At 38.8% G+C, this 17,304-nt stretch overlaps 3 protein-coding genes across 3 annotated transcripts; 2 read left to right on the top strand and 1 right to left on the bottom strand.

Moving 5' to 3' along the window:
- Nucleotides 1–1,266, top strand: LOC120104724. The gene is made up of 2 exons (XM_039116352.1): nt 1–741; nt 784–1,266. Exons 1-2 carry the CDS (start codon nt 1–3, stop codon nt 1,264–1,266), a joined length of 1,224 nt encoding a protein of 407 aa, XP_038972280.1.
- Nucleotides 1,267–2,494: 1,228 nt separating this feature from the next.
- On the bottom strand, nt 2,495–9,854 carry LOC103718080. The gene is made up of 6 exons (XM_008806727.3): nt 9,725–9,854; nt 9,359–9,464; nt 4,301–4,345; nt 3,681–3,789; nt 3,332–3,548; nt 2,495–3,169 (listed from the first exon to the last, which is right to left on the bottom strand). The coding sequence occupies exons 1-6, from the start codon at nt 9,776–9,778 to the stop codon at nt 2,972–2,974; spliced, it is 729 nt and encodes a 242-aa protein (XP_008804949.2). The 5' UTR covers nt 9,779–9,854; the 3' UTR covers nt 2,495–2,971.
- A 3,971-nt stretch (nt 9,855–13,825) lies between these two features.
- LOC103718081 (pentatricopeptide repeat-containing protein At4g14820) lies at nt 13,826–17,304 on the top strand. The gene is made up of 2 exons (XM_008806729.4): nt 13,826–14,510; nt 15,551–17,304. Exons 1-2 carry the CDS (start codon nt 13,930–13,932, stop codon nt 17,142–17,144), a joined length of 2,175 nt encoding a protein of 724 aa, XP_008804951.2. The 5' UTR covers nt 13,826–13,929; the 3' UTR covers nt 17,145–17,304.

Genomic DNA, 17,304 nt, shown 5'->3' with positions numbered 1-17,304 from the left:
ATGGTTAGCGTAGAGGCAGCAGAGGGACTACGGGTTTGCGACCTTTTGGCAGCAGGTGGAGCAGAGTGGGATGATGCTAGACTTCGACAGTTATTTGGGGTACATCTAGCAACGAGGATCCGGTCCATCCCGTTACCAGGATGTGCAGGATCGGATGTTAGGGTATGGGGTACTTCGAGCCGGGCCAGGGTCAGGCTGGGAGACCTCACCCGTGTCATCCAGCCAGAGCAGGAGAGGGGGCCGGATTGTGCTTGGATCTGGAGGTACGGTCTCCACCCGCGGGCAGCCCTCTTCTTATGGAAGGTATTCTGGGACCGCCTTCCGACGAGAGCAGCACTGAGCAGGCGTAGATGGGGGATCCCCGCAGAGTGTGGGACATGCGGAGCCGCGGAGTCAGTGGACCATGTGCTCTTCCAGTGTATATGGGCGAGGCTGACATGGCAGTGGGCCGGGGTCCCGCAGGAGGCCCGGAGTGAGAGGCTACAGTTTCTTCACACGATACGGCAGTGGCTAGCCAGCACGAGGACGAGTCAGGAGGCCATTAGAGCGACTTGCACAGCGCATCAGATTTGGCTGGCAAGGAACGCTCGTACTCTCAGTGACCGCAGGGTGTCACCACGATTTGCTGCGGAGCGTGCTCGTGTACAGGCTTCAGAGATCATGCCCACCCACTCTTCAGATAGGCCTTTGATAGCTCAGAACACCTGGGGCCCCCCTTCTGTTTCGGCAGCTCACCAGATGGTGTTTTTCACCTGGGAGCCCCCACCCCCAAGCTTCCTCAAGGTTAATTTTGATGGGTCGGTGCTGGATGGTGGCACGCGGGGCGGTGCAGGCTTTATCATACGAGACCCGCATTCCAGGGTAGTGGCAGCAGGCGGCTGCCAACTGTTTGACATATCAGTTCCGGAGGCAGAGCTCCGAGCTGCCTGGGCGGGCGTGCGCCATGCGAGGATGGTCCTGCAGGCTAGTTCGATCATCTTGGAGGGCGACTCGGCCACGGTCATCGGGTGGATCCAGAGGGGGGTGACGGCTGATGGTACAGACCATCCCTTGATCCGTGATATAGGGATGATGATGGGAGATGGGAGGGCCTTTCTGGCTAAGCATGTATTTAGGGAAGCTAATGGGGCGGCCGACTGGGTGGCGGCCCATGCGGCCCACCACTCAGGGTACACTCTTTGGGTAGGGGAGGGGGAGCTTCCACAGGCTCTCCGTGAGTTGTTGTATTTTGACTTTCTTGGATGTATTCGTACACGTATTGTATGAAATATCCGTTTTCAGGAGAAAAAAAAAAAAAAAACATAGGCATCCCTCGAAAAGAATCCTATATAGGATTCTTTTCGAGTTATGCTGGATGACAAAGTAAACTCGTTGCTGGTATTCCTGGGTGACCTACTGAATGGACATTGGTCGGGACTGATGTGTAGCTGATACACCTGGAAAACATGGTATAACTTGGAGGCAGAATTATCTTCAGGGTTTATATCCCAATTATTTTTAGTTAAACACAAATTCCCCTCACAAAGTTCTAATATTTCTATTAATATACAATATTAATAATTGAATTTTTTATAATATTATAATATCATAATATTTTCATAACATTATGCTATAATATTATGTACAGGAGCATAGTCCAATACTTGACAATATATATATATTTTATCTATAATAGTAATATAATATATCATGTTATATATGTATGAGTTTAATAGAATACTTCAAATATATAATCAATATACTGTTCTAGTATAATAATATAATAAGTAAATGACCATTTATTACCAAATGGCTTAAGAGCAAAGGTATTTGCAAGGGCAAATTTGTTGATTCCAGTGAAAAGGAAGGAAATTGTTTACTTCTTTTATCCACAGACAAATCCACATGATTTCTATTCAAGCATATTATCTGCTAGAGTGGTTTCAACTACCAAATAAATCTTTGTAGTAATTTACCTGGTGTCATTAAATGATGGGGAAAAATACATTCCCTTTACAAACTAGGCCTCGGAATTTAATACGAACATTGCAAAGGGAAGAAGGTCCAAACTTCTTTTTGCCGGCTCAAAACCTATGTAGAACGGCTACCTTCTGCAGAATCTCTGATGGTGAAAGGGCAAGGGGGATTTTGGTTGCTGGTTAGCGGAAATGGTGTCAGGACAGAATATCAACCTATGTAATCAATTACCAGTTCTCTGAATTTGTTGTCAGCTTGCGGACAGCAGCATGTAAATTGCACTGCACTTCAGTCCTTGCTAAGCATCCATCTGTAACAAATGCACGAGAAGCATCCCATTGATCAATTTAGGAACCCAGAATTACCAATCCAGTCAGCAATCCAGTCCATGTTCACTCCGATCATCTTTGGTTTGCGGCTCTGCTCAGCAATCTACAAACAGAGCCTCAGGATTGAGGCATTCTGTAAGATGGACGTCCACCACCGACCAGCTAAAGAACAGGTTACACATGCCTGCTAGTCTAACAAGATGAATCAATCAGGAAAAACCATTTGGGCCTGCAATAATTTATGCAAAGATTCTCAATAAAGATCAGCAATAAGCAAATTGCTTCAGTTTTCTTATTCCCCTCGGTGTAAAAGTGCAGAATGCTTCAAGCTACTTTTCGTGAGTTATAGGTATTGCAGCAAACCTATGGAACAAAGAAAGAAAAGGTATGTTGTTACAAAAAACAATCCAAACATCAGAGTTGTGATCAGGAGTTAAATCACCTAAATGGAAAGTGAAAACAATGCTACAAGGATGAAGCCAGCATGAACTCCAAAGAAATCCTCTACCGCCATACACCAGAACAAGAGCATCATTGAAGTGCGTGAACATCACGATACAACACTGTACCTTACTGATTTAGTTAGTGAAACACTGCTCGGCTCCTCTGCTTCCTTAAATATACTTTTTCCAATGAGCCACAGTCAAAGCATCTCTCAGAACCTACTCGTCAATAAGTCTGGGTTTTCAGTCCTGATGGTTTGCATGATCTGATGGAAATTCAGAGTTTTTAGCTCGGTGACGCCGATGAGCTCTCTTGAGGGAACGCAACCGTCTTCTAGGATATGTTCCCATCTCATCAGAATGAGTGATCTCCACGTTACTCTCTGGATAACCAAAGATGCAGTCCAACGGATCTGCAAGCATATCTCCACCTAGGCTCCTCTGAAAAAAGAGGAATGATAAGTACCATACAAACCAGAGAATCATTCTTCTAGATTTCCATAGCTAATAACAAAATTCATGTCAAGTAGTGAGTGTACAGTTAGGTAAAGTAGTTATTTAAAAGTTCTATGATCAGGTCAAGCTTCATGTTAATATACTTACAGTGGAGTATCTCGGCTGTATGTCAGGTTTATCATGATAGCTGCTATCTTCAGGACCTTCTATCTTTTGAACAGCAGTGTTGTCCATGTAGAGATTCCGTGATCGCCACCTGAGAAAAGGTTTATCTGGATTTAAGTCATTAAATACTTGCTCTGGGTAGAAATGTTTGCCTACAAGCTGCACCCTTGATACGTTGTCCCTGTGTTTTGTCAATATTCTGCCATCAAAGAGCAAACCCAGATCATAAATTGGATGGATAAATGAAAGTTCGGTTATGTCATGAGACAGCAAGTAGAAACCATTAGAATGACAATTTTATATAAATGATGGGGTGAGACTGAGAATTTACATATTTGTCAACTCCCTCTGCATGCGACTTCCTTCAAGCCCTAGAATTTGATCAAGGCACGAGTTTAATGACCTGTCAAATCTCCACATCCCCGTGAGCATAGCAGAGCCTACAATACAGCCAATCAATAGTTCAAATTGCACATCTAAAAATTACTAAGGCAAAAAAGCTCAACATGCAGGTACAGGGGGCTATTGTTACTTTTGAGACAGAATAAAATGTAGAGACTAGTAACTCCATAGTTAATAAAGTCTTGATAAATCGCATTCCCACAGCATAGAAATTTTTTTCCACATGAAGGTTTGAGACAATGGCTGACACCAATACGAAATGATTTTTAAATTTTCAAAAACATTGAATTATGCTGAACAAAATACCATCATATCAACATGATGTGGAAACAGAAAAGAAAAGGTAGTAACTAAACTTAACCATGGAATCAGGTTACTTCGGTAAGTCCAATTTTTCCTACTTATAACATAGGCAATAATTTGAACAAAGCATATTCCTATCTAAGCACAAAAACTTGTTTTTCCACCCTGCTGAGACTGACAGCAATGAATATGCTTGCATTTGACTTTGATCAACTATTTGCAGCAGAAAATGTGTCTGCAACTTACCAACTGAAATATTGAACCTCTGTCCATGTGTTAGTCTCCTGGTTGCTGCGTTGTAGTAAAGTATTGCATGATTAGCAAAAATTTGAGGTTAGAGAAAGAATATATATATATATATATATAAAGGTTCATATAACTGACAATAAAATAATTATATATGTAAACAAACATATGTACTTATTTTAACTTTAATCTATAATAATTATTACGTATGCATGCATGCATACATATAAGCAGCACCACATTTTTTATTAAAAAAACTAACAACAAAGATCAAATCCAACTTTACTAAAATATGATCATTACAAGCTAAGCATTGTATACAGACAGGGACTTAACCACACCTTCCAGAAAACCCAAAAAGTGGGACCCTGCATCAAGCTGTAGACATAATAATAGCACCAAGCATGGGCAGGAAGCAAAAGACAACATAAGTCAGAAGAGGCTCAGCAATACCATTATCATGATGAGTATCTAGAAGCTCAACTGGATAATCAGATTAGTATACACTTAACTACACAGTTCATATATTGTAATACATATGCATACCTACTTTCACAAGTTTGTTTATTTATATTAAATTGTTAAGCCAGGTGCCTCTAAAGAATTATACACAAGGACAAGAGAAAGGAAAAAAACCTCCCTGCTATTAGCCATTTGCATACCAGCATCACTCCATGTTTTGAAGAAGTTTTTTCACATCACTGCATTCATCATCTACTCCTTTGCTTCTACCTTCATTTCCCTTCACATTTCTTCCTCCATCTTTCTTTTCTCTCTATTTCTCTAGTAAAACCTAATTTAGTTGAACTTCTTTCTTCCCTTTTTGTCTGTTTCCTTTTATACTCTTCTCATGCTCTTTTGTCTCATATTTTTTGCTATATTGTCTCTTTTCTTTTTCCCCATTTATTTCCTTTCTCTTCTTTTCTCCTTTTTCCTTTTCTCCACTGCTGCTTCCCATTTCCTTCATCTGCCATTTTTTCTCTTTTATTCATCATTCTTTTTCTTTTTTCCTTTCCTTTGCCTAAGACCCTGGATGGAGGCCTAGTTCAAAAGGTCCGCTAGCCAACATCTACAATTGATCAATGATCTCGACAGTCTAGCTAGTTCAGCAATTTAATGCCTTGCAGAACAGAAGACCTCCCAATTTCTGCCCTTCATTGCCCACTTGGCTAGAGTTGGCTCTTAACCTTTTGAATTTCTGTCATTGAGTTCAAGACATGATTCAATCATAGCATGCCAAAGAACACTATATAATCAGTATCCTAACTGGTTACCTTATTTTCATGATTGAGCACCAAAACAATGGGTAAGTTAATGGGAAGAATGGGAATGAACTCCTAAAATAATCCGATTAGAAGGGGGAAAAACAAGATTATCAATTGTCTCTTCCTCTGTTTAGCATATAGAGCATGCGTTATTAATTATCTTCAACCATGAATTTCTGAACGACAAAGATGGATAATGAAGCATGTAACACTAAAAGAACAAGAGACAAACTACAAGAAAATCTTTGATAGGGAGAAAAAAGATTCTCTCATTCAATAGAACAAAATTTTCACAGAAATAGTTACCCTTCTAGAGTAGATTAGAAACGCTGCTGGCAACATGCAGAAAATCCAGGCCTTCTGAAAGCCTACTGCAGATGTTGACTCAAACTATCTCAAAGCTCCAAACTGATGTCTGCCTAAATTTATTTTCTTAAACAAACTCCAACGATTAAATTATTCTAGCCTGTCCAAGCACTTTATCATCTAATATGTACCTATATGTGAAACTTTAATTACATGAAGCAGGAGAGGGGTCACAAGTTGATTTGTACACATACCACACAGCATATTGTTATGCTTAGTAAACAAGCATAAAGAATAACTTTTAGAAGTAACATTAGACAATGATATCACTTTATATAATTCATAAATGGCGAGCTTACAAAAGGATCACAGAACTATATGATAAGAAATGATATAGAGAGGATGAAGGAAGCAATAGATAATTCTATAATAATTATTAAACTCATAACCCCTTAGCATACGAGAGTGGGAGTAAATTGAATTCCTGGAGCAGCATGTAACCAAGATAAAAGCCTTCCACAACTAGGTTACAAGTTCCCCTGTCTTCCAATTAGTAGCTCCATGTTATGTATTTAAGGACTCTGGTTTTGGGCTCTAACTTCAAATTTTTATCTACAGAGATTTAAGCATTATCCTCTTTTATATTGTGCAACGGGCATGTCACCTTTCTCACAGAGGTAATGGAACATTACAACATATTTTTGCCCAATACTCTGATAATATTACATGTCATTTCAACAATAGGCACACTCCCAGTCAATTATCAAACAAGACATTGATAATTGACACTAATCTCTAATGCTTATTGAGTCACACTACATGTTCACTTTACTTACTTTTTCTTTCTTTAGATTTTATATTCAAAGGCATAAGATGGAAAATGAAATACAGGAAAAATGAGACAATGCCCTTCTTCTTCAAGATCATACAACGTGACAAGGATCCTGATTGAAATCACAAAATGGAAATGGAAAAAATATAAAGTAAACAAAGGTCTGATACAGAAAAATGGCATAACGTGCACAGCATTATGGACTCAACCTAAACTTTGGAAATCATATAGACTACTGGTGCAAAAAAAAAAAAAAGAAGAAAAACATTCTGTGTGGACATTGTATGGTTTTGACAAGAAATGATGAATTAGGGATAATGTCCACAACATGAACACTAGGGTAAATAACCATTGTGTGCATGTGAGGGGTGAAGGAATATGAAGCTCTGTTATTTTTCAGATCTTGAATGAGGCAAAATGTGATAAGTGCTCATTTTTTAGCTGCATGTATCAAGGTGCATAATGAAGTTCACAAGAGGCAAGCAAGTTTCTATTTTGTTCTTGCTCAGTGTTGGATGGTTATACACATTATTATCTCAGTAGCATATGGAATCATTTGATACCATGTAAAAGTGAAATTTTATGGATCACCATTTAAAAAGGAGGTAAAGACATCCATTTTGAATCCACTAATTTCCTATAAGAGAGTAATGTTTAGATTTGCTAAAAAAGAGAAGTTCTGCAAAATAATATTGACTAAGGAATAAATAATGAATTGAAGAGAACAGTGATGACATGGTTCCATTTATCCATGATATTGCTATTAAAAATTTAGATGCATTCTCTCTTTATTGAGATATTGAATGTTATGACTTACGAGTAATACATGGTAGGCTATTGCATTGAAAATGAGAAATTACCATAGTCAGGACCAGCTCAAGTTACTCATTTCAGCATGTGTCTCACATAGTTTTAGTTGTCAACTATTTGTCAATCAAAACAACACATAGCGTCCTCATTCCTTTTTGAATCTTTCAAGGATCAGTTATGTAAGTCCAGTATTCTATTGGTCAAAATTGTTCGAGATCAAGATAGGACTACATCCATGATGACCACACAAACGCAATTCCTAAATGTCACAGAACACTTTAATCTTAAAGTGAATCAAATGAGAATCATCAAGCCTTCGACATAAATAACTATGCACCACAAAACCAGGTCATTTCAACATTTCATTGAAGAGTTTATTCTAGAGTAGAAAGCTATACTATTTGCAATAAATCCTTATGACGAGACTGATGCTGCTTTTGATTTTTCCAAGAGCCCTTCAAGAAGCTATTCCATGAAATTGCTTTGAAGAGAACTGCTTCACCTGCTTGCTTTTGGGTGAACAGATAATGCAAAAGCAGTTTTAGGTACAATTGGTTTCATTAGGTGTTTTAGGTGTAATTGCTTTCACTAGGTTAGTATACAATTCTGCTAGACTTGAATTCATCTCATTTAAGATTTTGGCAAATATTAAGAACTTGGAATTGATCCACAGGATTACATGTTTGGGTTAGGGTAGGCTCGATGATAGGTTGGATGAGAACATCAATCCATCAATCCATTAGCAAGAGGAATTCACTTTTTTTCAAGTAACAATGCAGGTGCAGCTTCTCTTAATTTAGCAGCCTTTTGACTTCTACTCATCTGAAAAAGCACTTTCCAGTGAGCATTACTGAAGATTTTATAAAGTTTTAATTTTGCTTTTTTCCTTTTAAATTCAGAACTGTAAATGGACATTTTAAGAAATGTTTCAAGCACCCTCAGCCTCAAGTACTAGGAACTTACCAACAACCCATGCTAAACTCTTAAAAAGGTCCCCCAAAATCTGGTCCTCCACCACCTTTCTGATGTTGTATCCTAATTTTACCCTTTTTTCAATCTTTTGATTGTTCACAAGTATGTTTTCCTTTCTCCTCAAGGGTACTTATCAAATTTTTTTACCACCAACTCTTCAGTCAACAATAAGGAAATAAACATATGTGATGCATATAAAATATGCATCAGATCCTATTACCTTCCAGCTCATATTCCCTACTAGCCAACTTACCAACATAACTCTCTCTCTAGGGGTGGCAACTGGTTAAGTTGGCTAAGTCACTGGCTGTTGGACATCAGTGACCTGGTTTTGATCTCACCCTTACTCTGATATCAGCAGGGCTCTCTCTCTCTCTCTCTCTCTCTCTCTCTCTCTCTCTCTCTCTCTCTCTTACTTACTCACTCACTCTCTCACTCTACATAGAAAAAACTCAGATATATCATTATCGAATGCAGGCCCATCTTTTCTTCAACATAGAGACAGTCCTTTTACACATCATTGAGATGCTACTCCATAGTGAACCCTCAATCTCGAAGGTAACTTGAGATACTCCTTACCGAACAATTACTATCAAGCTAGTCTAGATCCCACAATTGAGAAACAGCAAATCCTGACAAGCTACGACAAAAAACCAAAGTCAAGACATAACACTTCAACAGCAGCGATATTAACCATAAAAAAAGTGCATCCTTTTAGCAATTCTTCAGGTACTGAATTTAGTTTCAATCCAAAGACCAGAATTGTGCACACTAACCACCAAAAGATAAGAAAAGAAGAAGCCAATACCACTAAATGTGCACAAGGGAGTAATTGGAAAGCATCCAGCAATGAGTAGAAAACACAAGCAATACCAGTCCACACCACGGCCGAAGAAAAGCCGGCCCCGAGCGTGAAATCGCGAATTGCCCTCGACTTGCACGTCTGAAGAACCAGCTCCTCCCCCGCTGTTATCTTCTCCTGCAAGCAAGCACATTCTAGCATTCAATCGCTCATTCTTCATCCAGACATCCATCCACCATTTGTAACTCGCTTCACAGTTCAAACACCCCAATAAAAAAAAATAAAAATCCTTCATGAAAGAAGGGATTTTCTTTTTTTATTTCATGAAAGGCGAAGATTGAAACCCTGATCCGAGTTCAAGATGGAGAAATTGAGAAGGGAGTGGGCGTTTTACAGAAACCCTAGAAATTGGGGAGACGAAAGGGGTGGGATTTCACCTCGGTGGGTTTGGAACGGAGCACGTCCTCCAACTCGGCCAGAACATCTCCCATTCTTTTCACCGAGAGAGAGGCGGGCGGAGGGAGGCGGAAATGATCCGGCGGATCGTTTATCGCGAAAAAAAAAAAGAAAGAAAAATGATCAGGTTGATCCGTGACCTAACCCGACCCATGTCCAAGACCCATGGATCGGATTAGATTAAAAATTGAACCTGATTTTGGTAATAGGTCAGTTTTGGATTCTATGTTTTCCGACACAATCAGACCCATCCTGTATAGTATCCCAACCTAGTTTGAGTCAAGAAAAATTAAACCCGGCTCAATCTGGACCTGATCTAGCTCGACTCCAGAATTATTTATAGAACCCTTTTCTCTTTCATCGCATGCGTATTTTAGCTCATTGCAATAATTTTTATTTAAATTAATTCATTTTTGCTCATCCCAGCAATCTCATCTCCATTCACCTACTTTCATGTATTTATATTTAAACAACTTTTTTTATTTTTATAGATTCTAATTTATAACAGTCTCAAATATATAATATTTATTTAAAAAATTATAGTTTGTAAATTTGTACCATTCACTTTCTTAGATTAAATTATAGTTTGTAAACTTAAATCTTTATCGCCACCTCCGCTATATTGCTAGTGCCTCCACTACCACTACCATCACCATTACTATTACTACCATCACCACGTCAACTACACTACTACTACTGTCATTACCACCATCTCCGTAGTATCACTATAATACTTGCTAACAACATCATTACTGTTTCCACCAGCTACCCTAAAACTACCATCATGTCCATCATCATTGATATGCTTATTCTTAAAAAATATTGGAGTATGCTAAATATACATATATTTTATAAATTAGAAAAAAATATAAACAAAATTTCTATATTTTATTTTCATAAATAGAAAAAATAAAAGTGATGACAAATGACTCCTTAGTTATCCATTATAATTTTCTTAGCTATAAAATAATAATTAAATGTTTGTCCGGAATTGTGGACCAACACGATCTAGTCCAAACTTGAACTCGAACGGTTCAATCGTTAATTACCCATTTGAATGTAGAATAGCTCTGTAAATGATCAAGTTAACCCCTGACCTAACTTGGTCCTAACCAAATATCTTTTTGAAGACTCATGGATTGGGTCAAGGTCAAAAATTGAACCTAATTTTAATGGTATTTTATTTTTGGATCCTATATTGTTTGATGTAATCCAACTAGATCCATATAATATTCGGGTCTGATTTAGATCAACAAAAATTAAATTCTTCCCAATTCAGGCTTGATCTAGCTTGACTAAAAAACTTGTATCATATAAAACCCCTTCTATTTCACTGTAGATGTGTTTTTAATTCATTGAATACATGTTATTAAATTAATTCCTCTTTGTTCATCCCACCAATCCCATATCCTTCTACCAACTTTCATGTAATTATATTTAAACAATTATTCTTGTTTTGTTAGATTCTTTTTTGTAATATTTCCAAGTATATCATATTTATTTAGAAAACTATAGTTTGTAAACATGTACCGAAAGAGTCACTTTATTGGGTTATATTAAAAAGTATATAAAAATGCATGTTTAAGTTGGACTTTTGTTTTACTTAAAATTTTCTAAATGTTATACTTAGTTTTCCATTATTTTATTTTTAACCATAAAATAATATCTAAATATTTAATTGGAATTGTAGAACCAACGCATCCTGAGTCCTAACTTGAACTCGAACATTTGGAGCTGAGTCAAGGACTTATTTGACCTTGACCTAATTAACTAGTTGACCGCATCAAGGTCCAAAATCATTACCTGAATATTCGAGACTGGTCAAGCATGCCCTGATTCGGTCCAACCCTTTTGCATTCCTACCAATGATTCAAGTTTGCCTGATTAAAGAGAAGACGAATATAAACTAGTTTTAAAGCGCAGCTAGCAAATAAGTGATTTTGGATCTATTTGCTTAGATGGTTTATAATCGCTATTTTAAACATCTTGACCCTAGCCAACCTATTTTGGTGGCCCGGTCACGCGTTAGTGGTTCAACCATAGGTCGATTGATTGACTCATGATATTATTAATAAAAAAATATATAAATATCCAAAAAATATAAAAACAAAAGTAATAAAATAAAATGGATCATAGAATTAATTTTAATATGAATATATAATAAAATATAAAGCTTACTTCATATTTTAGTCTTTTATTTGACATGGTTATTTTATAAAAGCTTGCACAAAAAATTATACGATATAATGGTTTGTTTGATATATCCAATTTATTTCCATTACTTATATAATCTTAATCAATAATTATTCAATAAACTTGTATAATGCAAATGTGCAGCATGAATATGGTCGAAACATTTGATTATAAATTCAAAGTTTTAAAAGAATTTAACAGAATTGATGCCTAATTTATTTGTTATATGAAAAACAAATTAAATTTTATTTAGTAAAATATTAATTTGTTGTACATCTGTATAAATAGGATTTAAGATTTTTTTTAATGCTTAAATAATAATTGATTTAAAAACAAGTTTATATAAATAAATTATTAATTTTGATAAAAAAATTATTTATCTGGGTGGTTGGATGGTGGTGTGGTTATTTTCCATGACAAGGGCTTGAGTCTTGCTTATTATTTATATTCAAATTATTTTTAGCACAAAAAACTTGACCTGATCCTGCTTGGCCAACAACCCATCCATTCAGCTCGCTTAGGAGACTCTACTGGATAATTTTCGTAAGTTAATTCTTCTCTAAACTACAAAGGTTTGTACTCTGCAATGTGCAGCTAGGATCTGCTACATACTTCCTCACTAATGATACATAGAAGAAATTACAAATATTAGCAAGAGCAGGTGGTAGAGGAATTCAAAAAGACTTATGCGAGCATGTGTTTGATCTCACATCAGCTATATACTAGGTAGATTTTGGTTACTTATGCATAACCAATAAACTCAAATAATACTTTCCCGCTAGTCTTTTTGAATTAGATTATGGATTTTTTTACAAATGATATCACAATGGACCGGCTCATGATCCATGTGGACTAGAGGACATTGCAAAGCAAGCCTATTTAGGTTGATCATAGGCTAATCATGGTATTTATGATTGAATTTGTTGTATTGGTAACTAGATTTAAATGAATTTGGATCTTTAGCCTGGTTACATGATTTTGAATCAAGATGAGTATGTGAGGATCCGTAAGAATGTGTATTTAGTCCCACATCAGCTATATACTGGATATATCTTGAATACTTATATAAAGCTTAGAAACTTAAATAATAACTTTTAAGCTAGTTTTTTCAGGAGGGGTAACTAGTTACACCTCTTCTTTCCTATTGAGGCAAGTGCACTGTCTACAACCTACTTCTCAGTTATGATTGCATGTGTCTAAAAATCTTCTCATCAAAGCTAGCAAGGATTAGAGATCTACTACCAATGATGGAAAAATCTAAAGCAGTTTTGATCTGTTTCATTGCTTATTATATTTAGTTGGCCAGGAATGAATATATTTTCTAAGGCATGAGATTGAGTGCTCAATTATTTTTTTTGAAAGCTTCTACTCAAACTCATAAATTTCTCTAACTTACTATTTCTGTGGGTCCATTGGCAGAAGGAGCAACCTATGGCTCTTTTCCAACAGATTCTGCAAAACTTATTTTTCTTAAGAGCCATCATCCTATGCTCCCCCAAGATCAAAGTTTTATAGTAGTGTACAGAAAAAGGTGCATTTGGTGGAGTTGGTTTTATTATCATATAAGGGCTAGTGGTGCTCTAGTAGCTGCAGAAGGGTGCTTCTTTTTTTTTTTGCTGAATGCGGGTGCTTCATACAGTACGTGTACAAATATATCTAATAAAATTAAAATACAATAACTCATGGAGTGCTAATGACAACTTTTTCTTTTCCGATCAGAGGGCATACGTCGAGCGGTGGGCCGTAGGCAGAAGGGTGCTTTTGGTAGAGCTAATTTTATTTTCAGAAGTACTAGTGCTGCTTTAGTTTCGAGGGAAATTCCTTCGCAATTATTAAATAGCTTTCAGATCAAAAGACTGCTGATGTTCCCTTCTATAAGATTGCCGGCGGTTGGTGCGCACATTGCTTTCCATTGAGGTTTTACAGTATAGCCGATCTCTCTTTACTGCAAGATAAGTCTCCTTTAAGGCTGTGGAGAAGAAAAGAACAGAAAATGGAGGCCGTCGCCCCTCCGCAACCCATACTGACCTCTTTCCTCTCACCCCCGAGACCCAACCACCTCCTTCTCACAGCCACTACCCTCTCCCACCTCAAACAAATCCACGCCCATCTCCTCCGCTCCGGCCTCGACCTCTCCGCCCCCTTCCTCTCCAAACTCCTCTCCCTCCCCCTCTCCTCCCCCTCCTCCCTCGACTACGCCCTCTCCGTCTTCCTCCACACTCCCCAACCCGACGCCCGCCTCTGCGACCGCGCTCTCCGCGTCCTCTCCCGCGCCTCCGCCGGCGACTATCGCCGGGCGCTCGCCGCCTACGACCGCATTCGGCGGGCCGGCCTCCCCCTCGACCGTTTCAGCTTCCCCACGGTTCTGAGAGTCGCCGCCAGGGCCGGCGCAGACGATTGGGTGGCCAGAGAGGCCCACGGGCTCGTGGCCAAGCTGGGGTTCGACTCCGACCCTTTCGTCCAAACTGCGTTGGTTCGCTCGTACGCAGCGTGCGGGCGGGTCGCCGACGCACGCGGGGTGTTCGACCGGATGTCCCAGCGGGACCTCGTCGCCTGGGGCGTCATGCTCGACGGGTAAGTTTTAGATATCTCGGAGCCAGTACCTTTTTAAGTATAACCCCCTAATAGATAAAGCTTCCCGCTTTTCAATATGAACGGATATTTTCTCATGCAACCTCATTAAAATTATAGATAACACTCTCTTCCTTTACTTTTTATTTAAGTTTGACACCCTTGGCCTTGGGTGTAAATAAATCCCTGCCCTTGAGATATAGTAAATGGAATTCTGGAACAATGTTTTTAGCGGTTATCTCCATTGTGGCAGATGTTTTAGAATTAGGGGTGGCAATTGGGTCTGGGTCGGATCAAATACAAAATAAATCAAAAATCTATCAACCTGAATCTGATCTGTTTATTAAACATGTCAAAAATTCAGACCCAAACCTGGCTATTTTATTAAACAGATAATGTAGCCTGATCTACAACGAGTTGAAATAGATTAAACGGTTAAGCATTGCCATCCCTATTTAGAATGGAGCTAAGAGCAACTTTAGATGGTCACTGTTCATCAAATAAAACTAATATATTTTCTAAATTCATGTCCCTGTGCTAGCTGGAAGAATTATTTTGTACGGCAGCAAATAACATTGTTTTCTTTTTCTGTTGTATTCTATTATGACTGCTAATATCAGCAGTTATTATGTACAAAATTTTACCCCTGGATAAATATAATCCAGGTTGAACTGGGGAAGTAAAGATGGTTATTTTTGTTATAATGAGGAATAACTTGTTCTCGAGGAGATCCATTATTTGGGGATATAGGATTTATTGAAAGTTCACTCCATCTCTGGCTAAGTAGTTGCTGGATCATAAGCTATAACTATTCCTGCTAATAATGTGATGGACTTGCCTCCCATCCAGCAAACACTCCCTGCTCTTAGACAATACGTAATTGGTGAGGTCATCAAATGCTATCGTGTTAGATAGGCCATGTGTATGTGATGAATGTTAGTACTTCAGAAAGTGATCTATGTAATAATAGAAATTTATTCTTTGCTCACCATAGACAATTCAATCACCAAACTTCCTTCATAGCCCTCTAACTCCAATGGCAGTTATTGTCAGACTGGCTGTTTTGGTGAAGCTCTGCAGCTGTTTGAGGACATGAAGAGCTGCAATGTGGTACCTGATCAGGTGATCCTGGCCACAGTCCTTTCAGCATGTGGGCGCACTGGAAATCTGATGGCCGGCCAGGCAATTCACTCGTACATTGTTGCATCCAACATCTCAATGGATTCCCACTTACAAAGTGCCCTTATCAACATGTACTCCAGTTGCAAGTCGATGGATAATGCCCAAAAATTGTATGACAGCATATACCCTAAGAATCTAGTGTCATCAACCGCCATGGTCTTTGGGTATGCCAAGATTGGCAAGATTGAGATTGCTCACTCCATCTTTGATCAGATGCCTGAGAGGGACCTAGTCTCTTGGAGTGCAATGATCTCAGGGTATGCTGAGAGTGACCAGCCTAATGAAGCAATCAAGTTGTTCAATGAAATGCAACTCTCAGGTGTGAGACCTGACAGGATCACCATGTTGAGTGTTATCTCAGCTTGTGCTCATCTGGGTGCTCTGGATCAAGCCAAATGGGTCCATATCTTTGTGGACAAGAATGGGTTTTCTGGTATTCTGTCAATAAAGAATGCTCTCATTGATATGTACTGTAAATGTGGGAGCTTGGCAGATGCACAAAAGATCTTTGAAGAGATGCCTAGTAGGAATGTTATCACTTGGACAAGCATGATCACTGGATGTGCAGTGCATGGGGATGGAAGATCTGCACTAGCACTATTTGATCAGATGAAAGCTGAGGGGGTTGAGCCTAACAGGGTGACATTTGTGGGCCTGCTTTATGCTTGTAGTCACACGGGCTTGGTTGAAGACGGTCGGAGGATATTCAATTCCATGATTCAGGATCACAACATGGAGCCCAAGCACGAGCACTACGGCTGCATGGTGGATCTTCTTGGACGTGCCAGACTGCTGCAAGAAGCATTTGAGCTCATAGAGTCAATGCCTTTCACCCCGAATGTGGTAGTGTGGGGTTCACTGTTGGGAGCATGCAAGATGCACGGGGATGTTGAACTCGGAGAATTGGCAGCCAAGAGGCTTTTGGAGCTAGACCCAAGTCATGATGGGGCTTATGTTCTTCTATCAAATATCTATGCCAAGGCTAGCAGGTGGGATGATGTTAGGCAGGTGAGGACATTGATGAAATGTAAAGGAGTGTCGAAGGAAAGGGGTTGTAGCTGGATTGAATTGGATGGCAAAGTACATGAATTTTTGATGGGCGATGAGTCCCATCCGAGATCTAGTGAGATCTATGGAAAGTTGGAGGAGGTTGTGAGAGAATTAGAGCTTGTAGGTTATTCGCCTGATATAGGAAGTGTGTTGGTTGATTTGGAAGAGGAAGAGAAGAAAGGAGCTGTTCTCTGGCACAGTGAGAAGTTGGCTCTTTCTTTTGGGCTGATGAACTCAAGCAGAGGCTTTTGCATCCGCATAGCAAAGAATCTTAGGGTCTGTGAAGATTGCCACACTTTCATGAAGTTGGTTTCGAAGGTGTATGAGAGAGAGATTGTTTTGAGAGATAGGAGTCGTTTCCACCATTACAAAGATGGTGTTTGCTCTTGTAGAGATTTCTGGTGACTGGTCAGCGAGCAATGAAGCATGTACGGTTAGTCTATAAGTATAAATGCATAATGATCATTTAATTAGGCATTATAATCTGAGATGAATGTCCTTTTTTTTTTTTGGTACAAGAATGTCCAATTTTTGATGCCTTGAATTAAGATACCCTTTGGACTTA

The sequence above is a fragment of the Phoenix dactylifera genome, unplaced genomic scaffold (assembly GCF_009389715.1).
Source record: "Phoenix dactylifera cultivar Barhee BC4 unplaced genomic scaffold, palm_55x_up_171113_PBpolish2nd_filt_p 000085F, whole genome shotgun sequence".
NCBI classification, from domain to species: Eukaryota; Viridiplantae; Streptophyta; class Magnoliopsida; order Arecales; family Arecaceae; genus Phoenix; species Phoenix dactylifera.
Note: the sequence above shows the minus strand (reverse complement) of the source record. Positions and strands in the feature narration are given on the sequence as shown.

Coding starts and splice junctions, on each gene's coding strand:
- LOC120104724 (XM_039116352.1), top strand. CDS start 1: ATGGTTAGCGTAGAGGCAGCAGAGGGACTACGGGTTTGCGACCTTTTG. Junction 742..783: donor TTTCGGCAGCTCACCAGATG/GTGTTTTTCACC, acceptor AGCTTCCTCAAG/GTTAATTTTGATGGGTCGGT.
- LOC103718080 (XM_008806727.3), bottom strand. CDS start 9,778: ATGGGAGATGTTCTGGCCGAGTTGGAGGACGTGCTCCGTTCCAAACCC. Junction 3,549..3,680: donor CAGAGGGAGTTGACAAATAT/GTAAATTCTCAG, acceptor CTTTGATGGCAG/AATATTGACAAAACACAGGG. Junction 3,170..3,331: donor TACAGCCGAGATACTCCACT/GTAAGTATATTA, acceptor CTCTTTTTTCAG/AGGAGCCTAGGTGGAGATAT.
- LOC103718081 (XM_008806729.4), top strand. CDS start 13,930: ATGGAGGCCGTCGCCCCTCCGCAACCCATACTGACCTCTTTCCTCTCA. Junction 14,511..15,550: donor TGGGGCGTCATGCTCGACGG/GTAAGTTTTAGA, acceptor CTCCAATGGCAG/TTATTGTCAGACTGGCTGTT.